This window comes from Microtus pennsylvanicus, chromosome 8, assembly GCF_037038515.1.
Source record: "Microtus pennsylvanicus isolate mMicPen1 chromosome 8, mMicPen1.hap1, whole genome shotgun sequence".
In the NCBI taxonomy this organism is placed as follows: Eukaryota; Metazoa; Chordata; class Mammalia; order Rodentia; family Cricetidae; genus Microtus; species Microtus pennsylvanicus.
The window spans coordinates 18,529,046-18,551,821 of record NC_134586.1 but is presented as its reverse complement, the minus strand read 5'-3'; the positions used below and the strand labels follow the sequence as shown (position 1 = coordinate 18,551,821).

At 38.8% G+C, this 22,776-nt stretch overlaps 1 protein-coding gene and 1 long non-coding RNA gene across 3 annotated transcripts in view; both read left to right on the top strand.

Moving 5' to 3' along the window:
- Window positions 1-22,776, top strand: part of LOC142855957 (C-type lectin domain family 2 member D11-like) — a 30,778-nt gene that overhangs the window by 1,633 nt on the left and 6,369 nt on the right. Inside the window, exons 2-5 of one of the 2 annotated variants that reach the window (XM_075982639.1) lie at window positions 1,885-2,016; window positions 3,448-3,626; window positions 4,197-4,303; window positions 5,349-6,016. In XM_075982639.1, the coding sequence (XP_075838754.1) occupies window positions 1,885-2,016; window positions 3,448-3,626; window positions 4,197-4,303; window positions 5,349-5,493 (563 nt within the window). In that variant the 3' untranslated portion in view covers window positions 5,494-6,016. Of the gene's footprint in view, window positions 1-1,884; window positions 2,017-3,447; window positions 3,627-4,196; window positions 4,304-5,348; window positions 6,017-22,776 lie in introns of those variants that run through there. The other variant, XM_075982640.1, reaches the window with a different exon arrangement.
- On the top strand, window positions 18,661-21,258 carry LOC142855968 (uncharacterized). The gene is made up of 4 exons (XR_012911569.1): window positions 18,661-18,751; window positions 19,567-19,611; window positions 19,977-20,190; window positions 20,597-21,258. It is a non-coding gene; the product is annotated as an uncharacterized LOC142855968 (long non-coding RNA).

Here is a 22,776-nt window from a genome sequence, read left to right as displayed (position 1 = left end):
GGAAATTGATGAAAATTGATTTCTCACATGCAGACCAGTGTTGGACTGGGTAGTGAGTACATGAGAATTTAGCGTATTTTTACTTATTTTTATAAAGGCTTGCAATTCCCAAAAGTAAGTGACTTGTTTTAAAATGATGAAAAATAGAAGAAAATAGAAGAGAACATGAGGGACGACTTACAGATGACTTTCAGGAGCCTGATTAGAATAAGAGCAGCTCCACCTGCGCAAGAAATCCAATTAGGTCAAATCAAACCAAATCAAAATGCCCATTGTTTTATTAAGGATGACGGGCTCTTGGGTTGCTGAGTGCATGATAGGGAGACAGGTCAGCAAGGAGCGATGCAGATCCCAAAACCAAGTGTTCCTTCTCTAGGAGGCTCCTTAAATACCCTGTGGGACTGGGATTTGCATGCTGGGATTTGGAGTCCAGAGCAAAGCAACTCCTAGACCAAGGACTGGAGCTATGCCCCCAACTTAACAGAGACCAGTGAAACAAAGGGGTCATTATTGGGGAGATTAAAGGACAATTTGAGTGTCATCTTAGTAGAAAGAAAAAATAGAAATGAACTTTGGGAGTTTTGAATGTAGTCAAAATCCAAAGGACATTATAAAATGCTTACAATCCTCTAATCCTAAGCATTGTCTTTCTTGTTAGTTTAAGCATCAGTTCTCTCCTGACTTGGAGATATATACTCATGTCAGACATATGCTCATGTATCCATCACAGTGAAATATAGACCTATAACTTCACTCAAATTCCTCTGATGCACATTGCAGATTCTTCCCAGTGACTTCTTTCCTGTGACCTGACATTTGTTTTTCCAGAAACTGTCCCCATGGATCCTACAGTCTGGTAGTCATTTCACCTATCTCTCCTACATAGCTGCTGTCCATTCAGCTCTTTATTAAACCAATCAGAAAGGGCCTTGGCAGAGACACATCTTCACAGTGTACAAATATTCTGCAACACAGACATATATGTAGGCAAATCAACCATATGCAAAAAATAAAAATATAAAGTTAAGAAGAATGACAGATCTTGCCTGTTTCTTTGAAATGCCCTATATCTATAAATGTGTTTGGAAGAATTTCTTCAATTCCTAACCTATTGAGAGTTTTGTTATTTTGGAGTAATATTAATTTTTTGCATGATTTTTGTAAACTTGTTGAAATGGTCACATATTTCACCCATTAATTAAGTCAATGCCATCTATTATATTTATGTGTTGTGTATGCTTACTAAATTTTTACTTACTAGGTTCTTTGAAATTGATCCTTATAGGCTACGTTGGGCTCCAACCTCTATTGTATCCAAGGCTGGTCTTGCACCCCTGCCAACTTCTGCCTATCTAGCACTTAAACTGCAGAAGTGTACTAACTTATCTGTCTCATTCTCTGGAGCAGAAGTTATAAAGACAGTCATGAGCTGTACCATGTGGAAGCTGGGAGCCAAACTTGAGTCCTCTAGAAGATTAACAACTCTTCTTAACCTCTCAGCTATCTATATCTCTAGCATCTTGCTGATCCCTATGACCTCCAACCCCCATGGTGTTTCCCTCAATCCTAACCAGTCTATTCTTAAGGAACTAACTCCACAGGTGGATTTTGTTGTTGTTTCCTTTTCATCTTGATTTTCACTATTTCTGTTTCTTACCCGTTTATTGGTTCATAGTGCAAAACTGGAAGACTCCATGGCAACACTTCTGTTTTCCTTTCTTCTACTTTTCTATGAGCCATAGACATCATTTCTAGACCAGGACTTTTTGAGAAGGTTGTTTGCAGAGGAGGAGTACAAGCCAAATCAACAGATTATTCTGAGTAAATTTATATTTTTCCCTAAAAGGTTCTTGAGACTGACATTCTTATATTGATATTTTTCAGGTAAAAGTCTCAAAAGAAAATACCTCCGAATCATCTCTCCTGTGCATCCTGCTAAGCTTTATTGCTGCTATGCAGTGATCATCATCCTCACTGTAGCTGTAATTGTACTTTCTGTTGCTTTGTCGGTTGTAGGTGAGTGACATTCTCCAGATTTTCAGCATTCTGTCCACATCCACACTGTCAGTTACACTTACTGAGCACCGTGAGTCAGGTACTGTGTGAAAGCACACTAGAAATTCCTGTTCTCTAGGAACTTAGGGTCTAGCCAGAAGATACAGAGAAGGAAGAGCACAGGCTATAATATGCACAGGAGACCAGGCTCAGCATCCCTGGGAAAATGACATATAGTAACCTCTGGAGAGATGTAGGAGATATATGTCCACCTTGGAAAACTATTCAAGGTAGAGAACAAGGGAAGCAACACACATACGAGGAAGCTAAAGGAAATACGAGGACAGAAAAAAGGAATATGGCCAGGATAACACAGCACCCCCCTATTACCCATTGTGTTAGTTACTATATTCAACTGTACTTTTGAAAGTGTTCAATGAAAGGTTTTTAAGGTGATAAATTTATAGAATTTTAGAACTACACTGTTCAGAATAGTATAATAAAAGTCTTGTACTGTTGCCATCTGGGTGGGGGGTGGTCCTCTTTCCCTTTTGGCCAGTTGGCCACCATGTTGAAAGGGCAAAGATAAAGAAGAGGTGACAGAAAGTTTTATATACCATACATAAGCACAGATGAAGAGAGGCTTCTATGAAACAGACTTAGTTGGATCAGCTCAACTTCATTCCAGAATATAATGAATATATAGGTTTGGGGAACCTATGGACAAATCATGGTGTGGTCCTATCACAAGACCTTGTATGTGAGCGGTAAGGTCCTTTACTAGAGATCCTAGCACAAGTCTTCTTAGCAGGGCTCTGTATCAAGCGTCAAGCTAAAGATGAATCAAGCATCTGGTTTTAAAGACAGGCATCTGGTTTAGAAACAGCTTTTAAATAAGATTAGTCCTCCAGGCCTAGGGTCATCCTTCATATAAGGTTATACAGAGAGCAGGAAGCTTAGTTGGAGAGGGAGGAAGTTCCATATTGTCAAGCTTAGAGAGAAAGCTGCTAGGCTATGGCAGGCTGTGACCTGTAATGAGCCAGCATGTATTCTAACATATGAGCAATTCCGTAGTACAACAGGTCCACACTGTATATATTACCTTCCCAATACTCCTCACTGTTATCTCAATTATCAGGCTGACTGTCAAAATAGGTGTCCATACAGAGTGCTTGTTGCTATAATGACCCCTATTGTAGGGAACAATCATAAAGCACAGAAAGTGATGATATTATATAAATTCACTTCCTGGGTGCCCTATTGTCAGTGAGCACCTGAGAGAGTTTGTGGCATAGGCCTGGGCTGGGATGCCTTCAGATAAAGGATCATCATCCTAAGGAAATGATTCCTACAGATCAGTTAGGTAAATTACAGTCAAATTCATACCTCATACCTGAACTGAGTAGGGTATGCCAATTCTTGTTATAATTCATTTTATTGTCCAAATTTTAGGAAGAAGTCAACAACAGGCCTCAACCAAAGAAACATATGCTGCTTGCCCAAGAAACTGGATTGGAGTTCGGAATAAATGTTTTTATTTTTCTGAAGACTCAAGTACTTGGACATTAAGCCAGAAATTCTGCCTGGAACAAAAGGCCCAGTTAGCTCGATTTGACAACATAGAGGAGCTGGTAAGGAAGGATCAGGAATTGGTTTGTTTATTTTGTTGAATATGTATTGCCTTGAGATAAACTGGTTAAAGATGAAGCATAAGGAAAGATCCCACAACTTGCAGATGGAGACATGGGGAACACATGAGTTTGTCCATTTGCTAATGGCAACACTTCTGATTGGAGCCCTGAGACATTCAAGCAACATTTTCTCAAGTAGTGCTCATAGTCAACCTGAAAGATCAGATATGCCATTTTACTGAGATACCTGCTGGTGATAAGCATTTTTCTCCAAGCCAGCAAATGCTGCATCCTAAGGTGATAACTGTTAATAACTGCAAGGGGAGGCTTAACCAGGGACTAACTCAGCCATGAGGACTATGTCATTAAACTTGGTACTTTAATTCAATGAGGTACTTAAGAATTATGGCTGTCAACAGGATCCTCTGAGAAATGAGGGCTATTATCACTCCAAAGTCTATGTCTCTCAGTTGCATTTTCCTGTCATCTAAATAGGAAGCTGTGGGTAGAAACACTCAAGGGTCGCCGGAAACAGAGACACATATATTCACTTTCCATGTTTTATGACAGAATTTCCTGAAAAGATACAAAGGGACCTCTGACTACTGGATTGGCCTGCATAGAGAGTCACCAGAGCACCCTTGGAGGTGGATGGACGACACTGAATATAACAACTCGTATGTTTTCAAACCACTTTCTTTTCTAATGTGATCACTTGTTGTGAAGTGTGTGAGGTGAGTTGTGTCTATTAGAGAGGAATGGATGTGTCGTGTGACTCCAACTGTACTGCCTCAGAGGTATATTGGCCATCATTTTTAAAACCTTTACTTAGTATGATTTTCCTCAAAATCTTTAGCATGATAATGGCATCTTGGGTAGCTATTGTCTGCTCCATTACCCATTTAATTTTTTTTTTTTTGTTGATAAATGACATGTGTAGAATGTAGACCAAACCTCAGAAGGGCAATGAGGGCTCTGAAACTTCAGAAAGTTACTGCAGAAGGGCAAGCCTGAGACCCATCAGTCCACTGTGTGCATGACTACACCTGCTCACAGAAGCAGAGGCTTCAAGGCCTTGGAAACCTCCTCTAAAGTCTTGTAACTAGAGAGAACTCAAGACCATTCTTGGATATGAGCATAGTTGTTTTGAATGAAGTCATTATACTGAAATGGGAGATCACAGACCGAGTCTTGTCCATCATTAAAGCCCTTTCAGAAATTTACAAAGAAGTGGGTTTCAGTCGGGCAGTGGTGACACATGCCTTTAATCCCAGCACTAGGGAGGCAGCAGCAGTTAGGTCTCTGTAAGTTCAAGGACTGCCTGGTCTACAAGAGCTAATTCCAGGACAGGCTCTATAGCTACAGAAAAACCCTCTCTCTAATCCCCCCCCCCATAAGAATGTGGTTTCCCCATATGTGAAATGCTTCATTGAAAATCACGGTGAGGCCACCCATGGCTATGGTTCATTTGAAGAGGGTAACAAACACTAGTCAGGTGCTTTGTACAAAAGGGTTGGTTCAACATAGATGAATGTCAAAGGTTCTGTGTTCAAATCAAACCCTGAAAATGTAAGACAGTAGGTACAAAACTAGTGCAGATGATTCTCTTGGACTCTGTCTTTGATTCATAATACAAATAAGCAGTGCAGACAGGCAAGATCACACTGAGGAGAGAATGTAGTTCTGGACTCTGCAGATTTACTGTTTTTGGTTTATTTTCAGGGTTCCCATCCGAGGAGTGGAAGATTATGCCTACCTGAACAACAATGGGATCAGCAGTGCCAGGATCTATGCAGACAGGAGATGGATCTGTAGCAAGCCCCACAGCTATATCCTCCAATGCCAAATTCCTCTTGTTTCTTTCTAGTCTTTGCCAAGAGATCCTTGTAATCTGCTATCTATAGTTGCTGCTCTATCCCCTATTTGTCAACACTGCTATCAAAATGATTGAGAATATTTCTTTACATCCAAATGAAATCCATCTTAGAGAAATGCACATACGAGTTTTTACAACAACATAGATGAGTGTAAAATAGGTGTTGGCTCATACCTTCAGCCTAAAGTACAATTAATGTCAGTGAACCCCACTTTTATGGAAAGATGATTTTGTGCAGACAGTCCTCCTCTTGAATTTATGAGATCTCCAAAATGAATTCCTCAATGTGCAATGGCTCATGGACTTTAATAAGGAAAAGAAGCTGGCCAGTGGTGTTGCCTGCCTTTAATTTTAGCACTCAGGAGGCAAAATCAGGAGAATCTCTATGAATTTGAGACCAATCTCATCTGCAGAGCTATTTCAAGGACAGATAGGGCTGTTACACAGAGAAATTCTGTCTCAAGAAACCAAAAACCAAAAAAAAAAAAAGAAAGAAAGGAAAGAAAGAAAGGAAGAAAGAAAGAAAGAAAGAAAGGAAGGAAGGAAGGAAGGAAGGAAGGAAGGAAGGAAGGAAGGAAGGAAGGAAGGAAGGAAGGAAAGTAGGCAGTGGTGGTGAAAGATTTAATCCTAGTACTCAGGATCCAGAGGCAGGCAGAGTTTGAGGCCAGCTTGATCTAAAAAGTAAGTTCTAGGACAGCCAAAACTACGCAAAGACACCGTATTTCAGGGAGGAGAAAAAAAGAGAAAGAAAAAGAAAAAATGAAAAGCAGAATGATTGGTGTTTTCAGAAATTACTTGTGTTTTGAAAAAAATGAAAACACTTACTCCCAAATCCAATCCAGTTAATTGAGCAAGCAGCATGGGTATTTTTGATTGAGACCTGTAATTACACCTGTAACCACAGGTGCTTAAGGGTTGAAACAGGAGAGTCACAGATTTACAAGTGGGGTTTGAAAGTATGGGAATCCATTTGTACCCATCCCGTAATTTGGGGACTCACACTACACATTGTTTTTAAAAGTCATTCCAACATACAGAAAAATTTAACAAGTATTTAACATTAAGATTTACTTTATACTCTCCAATTTAAAACATTAGGGACATTGTCAAACTGTTTCTCTACATTAGTTTTCAATGTTTCTGTTTCCAGTTATTCCATTCTAAGTACATCTTAGAATACTTAGTGATTTGTTTGGATTTATTTTACATCAAATGGCAATTAGTTAAACTCCTCAAGCATTCAATGCTTAATCTCTCAGTAGTGTGTGTACTATTTGGCTCTAAAATCAAAGGATTCAAAATCTTTATAGAGCAACTACACTATACTGATGAGTCCCAAAAAGGATGAAATACCAGGTTGCAAAGTATCTCTTGACCTCTTCATCCTTTCCTCTCCCCCTTGTTATGTTCAAAAAATACTTTTATATTCATTGCTTTTGAATAAGGATATATATATATATTAAAAAATAAACTTAAAAGAAAAAAGTGCAAGTCACTTTTGAATAATGTATTGTGCTTATTTTATAGCTATATTTTATTATTTATTTGATGAAGCAAAGTATATTTTATTCTGGGAAATGACTTCTCAGCCCCCTCCTTTATATGCACACTCACACACACACATGTACATACACACATCCATTGCTTTTGAATAAGTATATAATATATATATATCACACACTACCTGATCTGGAATATCTCAGGAGGCGTCAGCTCCCCAGAACTGGACATGTAAACTCATGTTGGCACTGTATATGGAACTTAAGTCTTCTGCAGGAACAGCAAGTGCTCTTAACTGCTGAACTATCTCTCCTTCCTCGATGTTTCTTTTATTGATGCTTCTTACCAAACTTTGAAAAGTTAAGTTTTTGTAAAGTGCAAATGCCACATTTTGTATCTGTCCCTTTCTGAATAGGGAAGAGCATGAGTGAGGGTGAAAGGGTTTGGTAATGGGAGGAGGGAAGGGAGGGAAATCTATATTAAAAAATAAATTTAATTAAGAAAAAAGTGCAAATCACTTTTGAATAATGTATTGTGCTTATTTTATAGCTATATTTTATTATTTATTTGATGAAGTAAAGTATATTTTATTCTGGGAAATGACTTCTCAGCCCCCTCCTTTATATACACACACACACAAACACACACACACACACACACACACACACACACACACACACACACATGTTTCATTTAGCCCTAATAAAAATTTTTCCTTGCAATTTGTGTACTTTCTACATCCTTATAAGAAGGTAAAAATCATCCTCAGGGACTAGCAGTGTGTCCAACACAGGAGTCTTCAAAGCAGACTCATGGAATGAACCATGTTGTCACAATTATGACTGTGAGACTGGTTAGTTTCAACTAAGTCCCTGACAAAGAAACCTATATTTCTACAAAAAGTTCATATCAGTTCATTATATTGTGTGAACTTTATCCACAAAAGAAACTTGATAGGTTCATGAACTTATCTGACCCAATAATCCTGTTCATAATAGACTTGATAAATAGGTCTACTCACACCAACTCCTAAGATTCAGATGAGATAACACAGGGAAATGTTCGTACCTCCATCTGACTTATAATAAACACATAGTAAGTTTTCTTCTATAGCTCTGTGGAAATAATTCTGAAAAGAAAGAGTACATTTTCAAGAGCATTGACACTTCTAAGGATTCCCCTCAGAAGCTGCCAGTGAGCTATTCAAACCAGTTTCTTACAGAGACAGGAATTTATCATTAGTCAAATGAATCATTTAAACAGCATAAAGGAAATGATGTGGGATGTGGGATGTCCTTCTGCATGATACAAGTATGTGTTCCTTTTATTGGTTGATAAATAAAGCTGTTTGGCATGTGACAGGGCAGAATATAGTATAGCTAGGTTGGAAATCCAAACAAAGATATGGAGAGAAAGAAGGCAAAGTCCAGGAGAGATTCCATGTAGCTGCCTAAGGAGTAAGATCTCAATACATTACTGGTAAGTCACAGCCACATGGCAATATATAGATTAATAAAAATGGGTTATTTTAAGCTGAAAGAACTAGTCGGTAATATGCTTAATCCTTTGACCAAACAGTTATATTAATTTTAAGCCTCTGAGTATTTGTTTGGGAGCTGGCAAATGGAAGACCATTTACATATGGTACTCCACTTCTAGCATGGATCCACCTAAAAGAGCTTAATGGTTCTGAACTCACAGAAACACAGCTGCACTGGACTTTCTGGTCTCACAGTCTCATGTAGGTCATGGTGCACAGACACTGTGGCATCCCATTTGGGGTTGATGACAGCATGGTGGATTCCCCATGGTATACAGAGACAACTACAAGTCACGCAGCATCCTGTCTGGTAGATTTAGCTTTTACTCATATAGAGAAAAAAGGGCAGTGTGCTACAAACTGCTTGGTAGTAGTGTAGACCAGAGCTAGGGGAATAAGTATGGCTCCCAGAGCAGGTAGTAAACATATCCCCACTATGTTGGAAAATCAAGAAGGATGGAACAAACTGCCAAAGTGATCTTTCTGGTCCTAGTCACTCCTGTTTAGTAATTTAAAACAATGGTCACTAAAAAGTTACAGATGCACAATAAAAACAAATTCAGACAAAAAGAGCCTTCAAATAGGTCACAGTGTGTTTGATAAATGTGCATGGGATTGAAAGAGTGAGAATAAAAGATAGACAGAGTCATAGATAAAAATGATAACTCTAGGATAATAACCTGAGGTCCTTAAAAGAGAAATAGAATAAAAAAATATAGTGGGCCATGTAAAAATGGAAAATATACACAGAGTCTGGATTATGTATATTATTATATTTTCCTCAAATTTTTTGAATGGTTAATGTGTTAACTACTAAGAGACATTTGATTATGTAGGCTCCTAAGCTATACCACATATGTATTTTAAAAGTATCTTGACTTCAAAATTTGGGTCTAAGGATATATTACCTGGAAAAAGTTTCTACTTTCGTTCTCACAGAAAAAGAGAACTTGTGTATTGCTTCCAGGTTAATATGGTTTGATCAAGCCATACGCCCTGAAACAATGGCCCAGGTGATCCACAATCTACAACAGCTTCAGGACTGCTGACTGAAATGAACCAACCACACAGGATAGCCCAGTCAGAACTAAACCATAATTCTAAATTTTCTCAGGGTACCCACAAGGTCACTGTGCCCAACAATCAACAGCAAGTAGTCTAGAGAACTATAACCAAACTCCCAAATGTTGTTTACAAATGTTTGTTTTCATTTAAACAGGGTTGATTATAAATGATTATTAGTCACAGTCAATCTCATTCTAAAGAAAAATAAGGAAAATGATATAGAAATGAATACTTAACGTTGGAATGGATTTTAGTTTATTGATACAAATTTGCAAGTTGAATTTTGTTTTATATATATTAATTTGTGTTTATATAAAAGTCATATAATTTTAACTATACATTAAATTTTTAAATGAGCTGCATAAACAAAATACCTTAAATAAGAATATAAATATATATTGTGTATTATGTTTATGCAGTTCATTTAAAAATGCAATGCGTATATAAAAATACAAATACAAATTAATAGTCATCTATAATAAACTTATAGTCATGTTAGGTTTCCTAAATATACAGAGATATATTTCAGATGGATAGATAATCTTCAAACACTTCAAAGACCAACAGAATAAACCATTTAAAATGTGTTAAGAACTTAGAATTTTCTCGACAGTGAGACACATCTGGTGTAGGAGGTCATTCTATTTATGTTGCTTTCATTAGTTCATGAATAAATGAATGGACTTGGCCTTTTGATAGGGCAGAACTTAGGTAGGTAGGGAAAACAGAACTGAATGCTGGGAGGAAAAGAATAGAATAGAGAGACACCATGGATCTTCTGCCTGAGATGGACACTGGTTAGAATCTTTCTAGGTAAGCCAGTGGCATCTGGTGATATACAACTTAATAGAAATGGGTTAAATCAAGATGTACGAGTTAGCCAATAAGAGGCTAGAGATAATGTGTGAGAGGTTAATGATTTAATTAATACAATTTCTATGTTGTTATTTTGGGGATAAGCTAGCCAGGTGGCTGTGATGAACAAAAGGGCCCCTTCCCCTGCTACAATTGGCACAAACATGTTGGACTAAACCCACTTAAAAACCTGAGAAAGCTTAATGCTAAACACAAAAATACACAGATTAACACAGCTTTTTGCTATTTGTTGGTGGCATGACACAGCCTTTTTTTTAGTTTTTTTTCCCTTTACTTCTTTTTTTATTTATATACTTATTAAAAAGTTCTACCTCCTCCCATCATCCCATTTCCTTCCCACTCCCCTCTTCCCCCTCCCCCTCACTCTCTAGTCCTAAGAGAAGTCAGGGTACCCTGCCCTGTGGGAAGTCCAAGGCCACCACCTCCATCCAGGTCTAGGAATGTGTGCATCTAAACAGACTAGGCTCCCAAAAAAGCTAGTACATGTAGTAGAATCAAAACCCAGTGTCATTGGCTTCTCAGTCCACCCTCATTGTCAGCCACATTCAGAGAGTCCAGTTTGATCACATGCTCATTCAGTCACAGTCCAGCTGGCTTTGGTGAGCTCCCACTAGTTCAGTATCACCGTCTCCATGGGTAGACACACCCCTTGCTGTCCTGACTTCCTTGTTCATGTTCTCCTTCCTTCTGCTCTTCATCTGGGTCTCAGGAGCTCAATTCAGTGCTCCAATGTGGGTCTTCATCCATCACCAGGTGAAGGTTCTATGGTGAAATGCAAGATATTAATCAGTGTGGCTATGGGAAAAGGCCAGTTCAGTCACCCTCTTCTCTGCTGCCCATGGACCTAGCTGGGGAAATCTCCTTAGACACCTGGAAACCCCTCTAGAGCCAAGTCTCTGGCCAACACTAAAATGGCTCCCTTAGTTAAGATATCTTCTTCCCTCTTCCCATATCCATGCTTCCTCCATCTCAACCATCCCATTCCTGCAAGCTCTCCCCAATCCTTCCCATCTCTCTTCTCTCTCCCCCCTTCACTCCAACCCATCCCTACTCCCACACTCCGAATTTTTGCCTAGTGATCTTGTCTACTTCCAATATCCAGGAGCATAAATACATGTTTTTCTTTGGGTTCACCTTCTTATTAGCTTCTCTAGGATCATGAACTATAGGCTCAATGTTCTTCGTTTATGGCTAGAATTCACTTATGAGTGAGTACATACCATATTCCTCTGTTTGGGTCTGGGTCATCTCACTCAGTAAAGTGTTTTCTGCTTCCATCCATTTGCATGCAAAATTCAAGATGTCATTGTTTTTTACCACTGAGTAGAACTCTAAAATGTATATGTGCCACACCTTCTTTATTCATTCTTCTGTTGAGGGGCACCTAGGTTGTTTCCAGGTTCTGGTTATCACAAATAGGGCTGCTATGAACATAGTTGAACAAATACTTTTTTATTATGATAGGGCATCTCTTGGGTATATTCCCAAGAGTGGTATTGCTGGGTCCTGAGGTAGGTTGACTCCCAGTTTCTTGAGAAACTGCCACACTGATTTCCAAAGTGGTTGCACAAGATTGCATTCCCACCAACAATGGATGAGTGTTCCCCTTACTCCACAACCTCTCCAGCATAGGCTATCATGGGTGCTTTGAATTTTAGCCATTCTGACTGGTGTAAGATGGTATCTCAAAGTTGTTTTGATTTGCATTTCCCTGATCGCTAAGGAGGTTGAGCATGACCTTAAGTGTCTTTTGGCCATTTGAACTTCTTCTGTTGAGAATTCTCTGTTCAGTTCAGTACCCCATTATTTAATTGGGTTAATTAAATTGAGTTTTAATGTCTAGTTCCTTGAGTTCTTTATATATTTTGGAGATCAGACCTTTGTCTGATGCGAGGTTGGTGAAGATCTTTTCCCATTCAGTAGGTTGCCTTTTTGTCTTAATGACATTGTCCTTTGCATTACAGAAGATTCTCAGTTTCAGGAGGTCCCATTTATTCATTATTGCTCTTATTGTCTATGCTACTATGTTGTAATTGGAGCGGCGGGGTCGCGTCCCCAGCACTCCGGCCACCTGCTAGCTTATGCCCCGAAATAACAACACACAAACTGTATTCATTTAAACACTGCTTGGCCCATTATATCTATCCTCTTCTCGGCTAACTCTTGCACCTGGACTGGCCCATTTCTAATAATCTGTGTATAGCACCCCAAGGTGTGCTTACCGGGAAGATTCTAGCCTACGTCCATCCTGGGTCTGAGCTTCATCGCGTGTGTCTCAGAGAGCAGAGCTATCGCAGCTGGAGAGGGGAGCATGGCGTCTCTGAGCTCACTTCCTCTTCCTCCCAGCATTCTGTTCTGTTTACTCCTCCCACCTATGCTTTAAACTATCAGGGCCAAGCAGTTTCTTTATTGCTTAACCAATGAAATCAACAGATTGATATATGACACTCCCATATCACTACTAGGGTTATATATAGGAAGTGGTCTCCTGTGCCCATGTATTGCAGACTACTTCCCACTTTCTCTTCTATTATGTTCAGTGTGTTCAGATTAATGTTGAGGTCTTTAATCCATTTGGACTTGAGTTTCATGCATGGTGATAGATATGGATCAATTTTCATTCTTCTACAGGTTGACATCCAGTTATGCCAGCACCATTTGTTGAATTTTCTTTAATCAATGAATTTATTTTCTCTATAGTATCTTCAGTGTCTGAGATTCTTTCTTCTCTCTCTTGTATTCTGTTGGTTATACTTGTCTCTGTAGCTACTGTTCATTTATCCAGATTTTCCATATCCAGCCTTCCCTTGGTTTATGTTTTCTTCATTACCTCCATTTCATTTCTCAAGTCTTGAACTGTTTCCATTACCTGTTTGATTGCTTTATCTTGGTTTTCTCAGGTTTCTTTTTTCTCTCTTTGAGAGATTTATTCATTTATTCTACCTTTTTGTTTGTCTTCTCTATTTCTTTTTTAATATTTATTTATTTGTTTATTATGTATACAGTATTCTTCCTGCAGGCCTCATTACAGATGGTTGTGAGCCACCATGTAGTTGCTGGGAATTGAAATCAGGACCTTTGGAAGAGCAGGCAATGCTCTTAACCACTGAGCCATCTCTCTAGCCCTGTCTTCTCTATTTCTTTAAAGCAGTTTTTCACATCCTGTTTAAGGTCCTCTTTTATTTTCATAATGTTACATTTAAAGTCTATTTCTTCTACTTCTTCTGGAAGAGGGTGTTCAAGTCTTCTTGTTTCGTGATCCCTAGAATCTGGTGTTGTCATGTTGCCTTTCAGGTTGTTAGAGGAATTCTTGCATTGGCACCTGCCCATCTTTTTCTTCAAATGCAGCCAGGAGAGTCTTGGCGTCTTGGTACAATCTATGTTGTTACTGACTCTGGGTGAATCTCCTCGGTGCAGGAGCAGGAACTGTTCCTGGGCCAAGGGCCTAACAGACAATAGGGCAGGCATGGGGGAGGCAGGGTCATTTGGAACAAAAAAGCCCCTGCAGCAGGAGCTGAAAGGGCCCTGTGATGGAGGAAGGTCATTGGCTAATAAAGGAACTGCCTTGGCCCATATTATTGGTTAGAACATAGGTAGGTGGAGTAAACAAAACAGAATGCTGGGAGGAAGAGAAAGTGAGGTCAGACCCGACAGCTCTCCTCTCGGGAGCAGACGCCTCAGGAGAGACGCCATGCTCCAGGCTCCTGGGCAGACACACGCGATAAAGTTCTAAACTAAAATCTTCCCGGTAAGACCGGTGCTCACAGATTGTTAGAGATGGGTTGATTGGGATATCAGAATTAGCCAGTAAGGGCTAGAGCTAAGGGCCAAGCAGTGATTAAAAAAAATACAGTGTCTGTGTAATTATTTCGGGGCATAAGCTAGCCGGGCAGGCGGCTGGGGTGTTAGGGATGCAGCCCTGCCACTGCCCCATATTACTACAGCCCTGTGCTCCTTTCCTGGAAGTTCTGCCCTGCCCTGGGATGGCACCCACTCACCAGTCTGGATGGTTGTCCTCAGCACAGGGACAGGGACTCCTGGAGGTCCAAGAACCCCACAGACAAAAGCATGACACAGCTTTTTAAAGAAAGATTTTCCTGACTCAGCCATAACAAAAGAAAAAAAGCCATGCAGTTTTAAAATGCCAGCTGTCTGGCTGCTAGCATGACATCTGGCTCTTGGGGGAGACAGAGCATTTGGATGGCATTTGTGAGTAAAATGCTATGGCATGCTTCATGGCAACGTGGCCTCTCTGTGTGCCTGAAAGTGGGGCAGGCTCAGAGGCACAAGTGGACTGGGGGGACAAGCAGGCACTACCATATTACCCGAGCAATGATGGAACTTAAGTTTTCAAGAAGTACTTAGCATTTTAAAAAGCACCTCTGGACAGTAAACAATTACAGATTCACAATAAAACAGATTCAGACATAAAAGACCTGAAAATGGGTCACAGTGTAGGATAAATGTACGTAGGCTTGGGAGAGAGAAGAAAAATAGTATAGAGAGTCATAAAATTAATGTTTTTTTTAAAGGTGAAGTCTTTAAAGAGACAGAGTATAGATAGTCATAGATTAAAAGGAGTAAAAAAATAAACTTGGTAAAAATGGAAAATTCACAGAGAGTCGGGGTTATGTATATTGTGTTTTCTTTGAATTTTTTGACTGTGAAGGAGCTAAGTACAGAGAGAACTTTTAGTGTATAGGCTGCTAAGCTAAACCAGCATGTATATTATATAGGAATCTTGACTTTAGAATTTGGGTTAATGATATGATGCTTTGGAAAAGAGATTCTTCTTTTGTTTCCCCAGAAGATGAGAACCTGTGGATTGCTTCCAGTTGGATATGGTTTCATGGACCAAGGCATGCCTCAAAAAATTACTTTGCCCAACTGCTGACTGAGATGAACCTAACACTCAGGATACATCATAAAATACCTGATTAACAGCACTTCCATACAGTAGGAAACAGTTGGGAGAGAAAAAAACTATGCTCATATTCCCAAATATTATCTATAACTGTGTGTTTATATTTAAAGGAGATATTATATAGGTATAAATAATGTGCATTGGTATGGATCTTGGTTTATTGATAAAAATTTAAGGTCAATTTTGGTATATGCATATTTCTGCTCTTAATTAAAGTATTGTGATTGTGTAGCTCATTTTAAAATGCAATGTATAATTAAGAAATATAGGTTAAATAATCAAGCTTGTAGTCATGTTAGATTTTCTAGATGTATAGAGATATATTTCAGTTAAATGGGTATTGTTCAAATCATTCAGAGACCTTAAGAATATGGCATTTAAAATGTTTAAGAACTTAAGATATTTCATGGCTGTTAGACACATCTGTTCCTGGCAACACAAGCTTCTTCAACAGGAAAATGGGCATCGAAGAGGCTCCTTAGCCATTTGGGCAAGAAACTGCTCTTGCCTAGACTGCTTCACTGAACATGCAGTACCCACAAAGAGATGACTGTTGAACTTGCAAAAAGGTGAGATGGTCTTTGGGGGTTTCTTCTTAATGAAAGGGTCTGTGAGACATCCTGTAGGACAAAGAAGAAAGTGACTGAACCGTCTTTGAAATTTCCTGCTTCATGGAAAAGTCTGCTGGATACTATTGGCCTGTAGGCTGAAGATAGATGCCCCAAAAGTACAAAAGAACTTTGGGTGACTGTCCAGGCAGTGAGATGTCTCTATCCGTTCTTGAATTTTGGAAGTTTCTTGCAATGTGCTATATGTTTACTTAGGTAATATTATATCTTTCTGGAGTCTGATTAAGTTGAAGAATAGTTAGATAATTATAGTTATAGTTTTCTTAGTTATGATAAAAGATAAAGTAGATATGTATACATTGTTATTGTAATTCTTGCTTGATATTTGTTTTGTTATATGCAATTTTACTATGTTAAAGTTAAATCCTTCCTTTTCTTTTTAAACAGAAAAGGGGAAATGGTGTAGGAGTTACTTCTGTTTATGTATTGCTTTCATTGGTTAGTCAATAAAGAAACTGCTTGGCCTGATAGGGCAGAACTTAGGTAGGTGGAGAAGAGAGAACTGAATTCTGGGAGGAAGGAAGCAGAGTCAGAGAGCTGCCATGGAGCTGCCAAGTCAGACAAGCTGAATTTATCCCAGTAAGCCATGACCTTGTGGTGATATACAGATTATTAGAAATGGGTTAAATCAAGATGTGAGTTAGCCAATGAGGGACTAGAAATAATGGGCCAGTCAATGATTTAATTAATACAGTTTTCTGTGGTTATTTCAGGTATATGCTAGCCGGGTGGCCGGGACCAAAATCAGGCCCTCTCTCCATCAACAACTGGCACTTCAACATGGTCAACTAACTCTATGCAAAACTTGAGAGAGCTTGAAAAGAAATTCTAGACACAAATATAGAGTTTAGCACAGCTGGTGGCATACTATAGCTCCTTTAAGAGAAAATTTCCCGACTTAGCATCCATAGCAGGAAAAAATAGCAGTTTTAAGATGCCAGCTTTCTGGGCTCTGCTGCTAGCCTGACCTCTGTCTCTTGTGGGAGACAGAGCATTTGGATTGACTTTTGTGAGCGGATTTCTCCATCTTGCTTGATGACAACATGAACAGGTTTGTGCCTGGAAGTTGGTCATTTTTCCCAACTCACAGAGGCAAGTGGCTCTGCCATGCTGAACTGTGCTGATCTCAGGCAAGAACTATCATATTTATCATAAATCATAACAGTGCAGTTAAGGTTTAGACTGGGCAGGAAACACACAGTATTGTATTACCCCTACATGGTGCAGCTTAAGTTTTTAAGAAGTGGTTAGCATTTTAAGAAGTGATCCTGGACAATAAAGAATTACAGATTCACAATAGGACAAATTCAGAATTAAAAGAGCTCTAAATGGGTCACATTTAAATGTACATAGGCTTGGGAGAGAGAAAAAATATTACAGAATCATAAAATAAAGTTAATGCTTGAAAAAAAAGGTGAAGTCTTTAAAGAGAAAGAGTACAAATAATCATATATTGAAGGAAGTAAAGAATAAATAAGCCATGAGAAAATGGAAAATTCACAGAGTCTGGATTCTGTATATTTTTGTGTTTTCCTTAAATTGACTGTGAAGGAGCTAAGTACAGAGAGACATTTAATTGTGTTGGCTGCTAAGCTAAACCAGGATGTATATTATAAAGGTAATATGACTTCAAAATTTGGGTCTAATGATATGATGCTTTGGAAAAGAGGTTCTTCTTTTGTTTTCACAGAGGATGAGACCCTGTGGATTGCTTCTAGACCAATATAGTGTAATAGACCACTCCCTCCTGAAAGGTTGCTGTAAACACCCTCAAAAAATTACATCACTCAACTGCTGACTGAGATGAATCTAGCACACAGGATATACCATGAAGGATCTCATTAACATTGCCACATACAGCAAGAAGTTTGGAGATAAATAACTAGGTCCATATTCCCAAATATTGTTTATAAATGTTCTTTTACATTTAAAGAGGGATATGATATAGATATGAATAATTTGAATAGGCTGAGATATTTGAATACTCATTTGGGAATGGCAGTACTTGAGATGGATTAGGAGTGTTGTGCCTAGATTATGACCCCCAGAGAAGACCAGACTGCAAAAAGCCATGTTTTTCTTGTTAGCTTAATACAGGCTAGCTCAAAGCTCATCTCCAACACCCTGTCACAGTGAGGTATAGAGGAGTCAAGTGTTCCCTTTTGAGGTTAGTATTTTAAAGGCGAAAACTCACAAGCATCCCTTCTGGGTGGTTAAGGGTGTCCGGCACAGGTGCAAAGTCTTTGCTTTCTCTCCCATCCTGTTTAGTCATCTTGTTCTTTGTTTTCAGAGCAAGGCCACCCTGCCCCTGAGTCAGGCCATCTTTATCACCAGTTGGCCAGGTGTCCTTATGCTTTGGATTGTCTGGGGTGGGATGGGGGAAGGGAAGTCCACTATCTTTCTGGGAGTATGAAGCTAGTCTGAGTTTCTAATTTTAAAACATTCAGCTAATAAATTCATTCTTCTTTGAGAATAAGGGGTAAGGGTCTCATAAAGAGGTGTGGCCATGTTGGAGTAGGTGTGGCCTTATTAAAGGTAGACATCACAGGGGGAAGCTGTGAAGTTTCAGAAGACCAAGCAAGGAACCAATGGCTCTCTCTCTCTCTCTGCTGCCTGTATATACAGATATAGAACTCTCAACCTCTCAGTACCATTATTTACCTGCCTGCCTCCATGCTCCTTGTCATGATGAAAACGGACTAAACCTCTGAAACTGTAAGCCACTCCAATTAAAAGTTTACCTTTATAAGAATGGCTGCAGTCATGGTATCTCTTCACAACAATAGAACACTAAGACACTAACTATGTCCAAGTCTGATATATCTATGGTTTTTCTCATACTTACCATGTCTAAATACAAACTAGCTCTTTCTTTGTTAACATCCTCATAGCTCATCACATAGCTGGCACTGAATTTGGGAACACAGATGAGGCAGAATTAAGATAGATTGTTTGGTTCTGAGTCCTGGCTTTTTATTTAAACTGTTTTATAATATTAAGAAATGGAATCCAGTTCAGTTCCTGGAGTTGCCACAATGATTAAACTGTACATTAAGTATAGAATGGATATTATTTGTAGGACAGGACAAAATATTCTATTGACAAAATATAACAAGCATATGATTAAAAATATTAATATTTCTTAAAATAGTAATGTTCATTGTGAGATTCTGGAAGAACCTTTCCCTGCCCCACACTAGTGATGTAGCTCAGCGGAAGAGTACCTTTCTAGCATACATAAATAGGCCCTGGATTCAATCCTCATTACCACCAAAAACAAAGCACAAAGAAAGAAGGATTTTCAGTCAGAAAATGTCTACTTTGTAGTATTCTGGGATGTGCATGCTACTAATATATAAGTTACAAAGAACATATCCTTAGCTGCAACACAAGGAAATGAAAGAAACAAGTATAGATATACTGTATCAACATACTATTTGGATTAAATAATTATGAATATGTAACGTATCTAGATATTTCCCATTGAAAGAAGACGTAAAAATTATTTGCTATTGCTTTCTTTATTGTAGCTGGCAGCATCCCCACCATTGTCTTAGATTACAGGAAAAGGTAAAGTTAAGGGGAAATCCTATCAAGATCACTGAATTAAACATTATTCAGATTAAACATTTACTCAGAATGATCTTTGAACAAAAATAGGATGGTTACTCTTCAGTGCATTTGAACTTTGCAAGACAAATATGAAGTATAAAGAAATCCTGTTTACATTTGGCTAATGCCCATCTGGCTGTCCTTTGGCTAGGGGCATAAATTTTATATTACTTCCTTATTAAGCATGCATGAAGGCACAGAATAAATCCTGAAGACTACTAGTGGGGTTATTATGATAACTTGTTGGTACTAATGCTTCATCATCTTTTAGCTATTCCAGCATATTCCAGTCTTTTTTATTTATTTATTCACTTCTTTTATCAGAGAGAGCTAGCTTTCCAGGGAAACAAAATCTTTCTTGTTGAGCATGCTCTAAAAGCACCACGGGAGATCTTCATGGTTGAAGATTTGTTCTGTTGTGCATGTGACATGAAGCAAAAGAGGCAAGCAAAACCTCTGTGCATTCGGAATAATATTAAATTGAGGCTTCTAATAACTGTGACAAGCTAAAGTCAGCAACACTTGTGATACTCCATACCTAGGTAATTCCTATTTTTGTGCAAATCCTTTTTATATTCCCCATAGATTTATCATTTCCTGCCATTTTGAACTTAATAATACATCCTAAGATCATAGGCTAGAGACTGCATTATAGTGTACCAATGAAGGAGAGAGCCAAAATAAGGAAAGTTAGAAAAGGAGAGATATAGAGAAGAAACTTTTGGTGTGGTGGTGTGTGTGGGGGGGGGAGTGACAGCTATCAAACAAACAAATAAACAAAATGGTGTACAACCACCCAGGACCCTTCACTTAGAAAGCACCCAGAACTTGACCCCACCTGGCAAACACTGCCCCACCTTTCCCTCATAATCAGGAAGAAGGAACAAGGAAGAGATGACTAGAAGTCTAGGCAGAGCTTGTTATTTCTATTTCTGCTTGGCTCCTCAGGTGGGTTGACTCTAATCCCAGGCTCAAGGAACCAGATGAAGTAGGTCACCTGAAAGCACTCAGTATACTCAGGACCAGAGAAGCAGTTCTCACTACCAGAAATTGAAGTGTGAGGCTGAACCCAGGCAGAGAAGGAGAAACTGGTCCCCAGAAGACTTTGAACAAGTTTGAGATGGTGATTATGAAAACCTGAAATCCAATGTCCCACAATCATCCTCTTCTGTCACCTTCAGGGCCAAACAGTCTGACAATAAGAAAGAGGAGAATTAGGCGAGATCTAGTCTCTACCTACCAGAATTCAGCAAAGGAGAGCTGCTTAGCAGATTCAAAGAAAGATTAAAGGGGCCTAAAGTCAGTACCTCATCCTCCCACCTGCAGTTCAGGGAGCCAGTGAACCCACAGAACAGAACTGTGGAGAGGATGTGGGAGAAGGTTGGGGGTGGGGTGCATAGCTCAAGGGTAGAGAACAGAAGTGTGATAAGCCAACCTCAACATCCCCACAAATCCTAGAGGATGTGTGTGAGGAAGTGGGCAGTCTTCCGGTAAGCAGGATGAAGAAAGCACGAGTGGTATGCTTGACCAGGAAGAAGCATCAGTAAAGAACTTAATGCCTGCCATTTCATTTGATGGAAAACAAACTCATATATATATAAAAAAAACAATCAATGAGCATAATTAAAATGTCCATGAAGTATGGTAACTTCATAAAGACCAAATGTAAGATTCCACAGGATAGAAAAATAAAAGACGAAGCCAAATGACCTACACAAGCTATCCAATGATAATTTCCTAAACATAGAGGAAGAAACATCCAAACATGAGAATATTAAGGATCCCAAAAGACATGACCAAAGAAACTTCTCCATAACATATCATAGTTAAGATCTCAAAAATACATTCAAAAGAACAATGCTAAAAAATATAAGGGGAAACACCAACTAACATACAATGGCAGAAATACAAGAATAACATTAGAGTTGTTGTCAGCAATCACAAAAGCTAGGGAAGCACAGATGATATGTTTCAAAGCTCTGAAAACTAATTACTGCTGATCAAGATTGATATACTTCAAAAAATTATCAAAATAGATGTAGAAATAAAACTACTTCAAGACAAACACAAGTTAATTTTGTCTATAACACCGAAGTCAGTACCACAGAAAATTCTTAAAGGAATACTCTATTCAGCAAGAAGGAAGAGCACAGGAAAAAAAAAAACCCATGAAAGCAACAGACGAATAAAGGAGACCTGGGAAGAAATGAATTATTCTTGGTCAAAGCAATAAACCAGGGGTTGGAGAGATGTCTCAATGGTTAAGAGCATTGCCTACTCTTCCAAATGTCCTGAGTTCAATTCCCAGCAACCACATGGTGGTTCACAACCATCTGTAATGAAGTCTAGTGCCCTCTGCTGGCCTGCAGGCATATAAGCACACAATATACAGTATACATAATAAATAAATATTTTTTTTTAAAAAAAAGTAGTAAAGCAGCAAACGTCTAAAACATCCAGGCAAAGAAGAAAGGAATTCCCAGTAAGTAAACCAATGAGAACAAGGAACAGCAAAGCCATCAACAATAGTAAAGGCTTCTCAATTTTAACGCAGAATGCAAATGCTTTTAAATAATCAATTATAAGACAGAGTTTAACAGAACAAAGAGCAAGATCTGACTGATAGCTCCAAAAAATCACATAGTTAACTGGAGACATCTACAAACTGAAAGGCAAGATTAGATAAGAAAATATCAAGCAAGTGGAAGCTGCAGAAAACCTGCCATTGCCATTCTTATGGCAAATAGGACAGTCCTTGGTTGACAGAGATGACACGTCCTCCTGTGATAGTCATAATGTGTCTTGAATTCAGGGCCGTTGAATATTTTCTTAGTGCTACATACTTTTATATTCAAGTTATCATAGTTATTAGCTATAGTCTGGCACTGTTTTCCATCTCATAGAAGCTAAGTCCAAGGGCAGTGACGGTGACCCTTAGTAATGACGCTGTGAGTTAATGTCTAATTTGTCACAAGATAGATGATGAGTTGGCAAGAAATGGTGGTTGGTCATTGAACCTCAACAGTCATCTCATAGGAGGAACTCAGTGACAACTCTCTGGAGAGACTTTTCTCATTCTGTATTTTATTTAACAGATCTTTTTCCTTAGTTATAAAATGAAAAGGTCA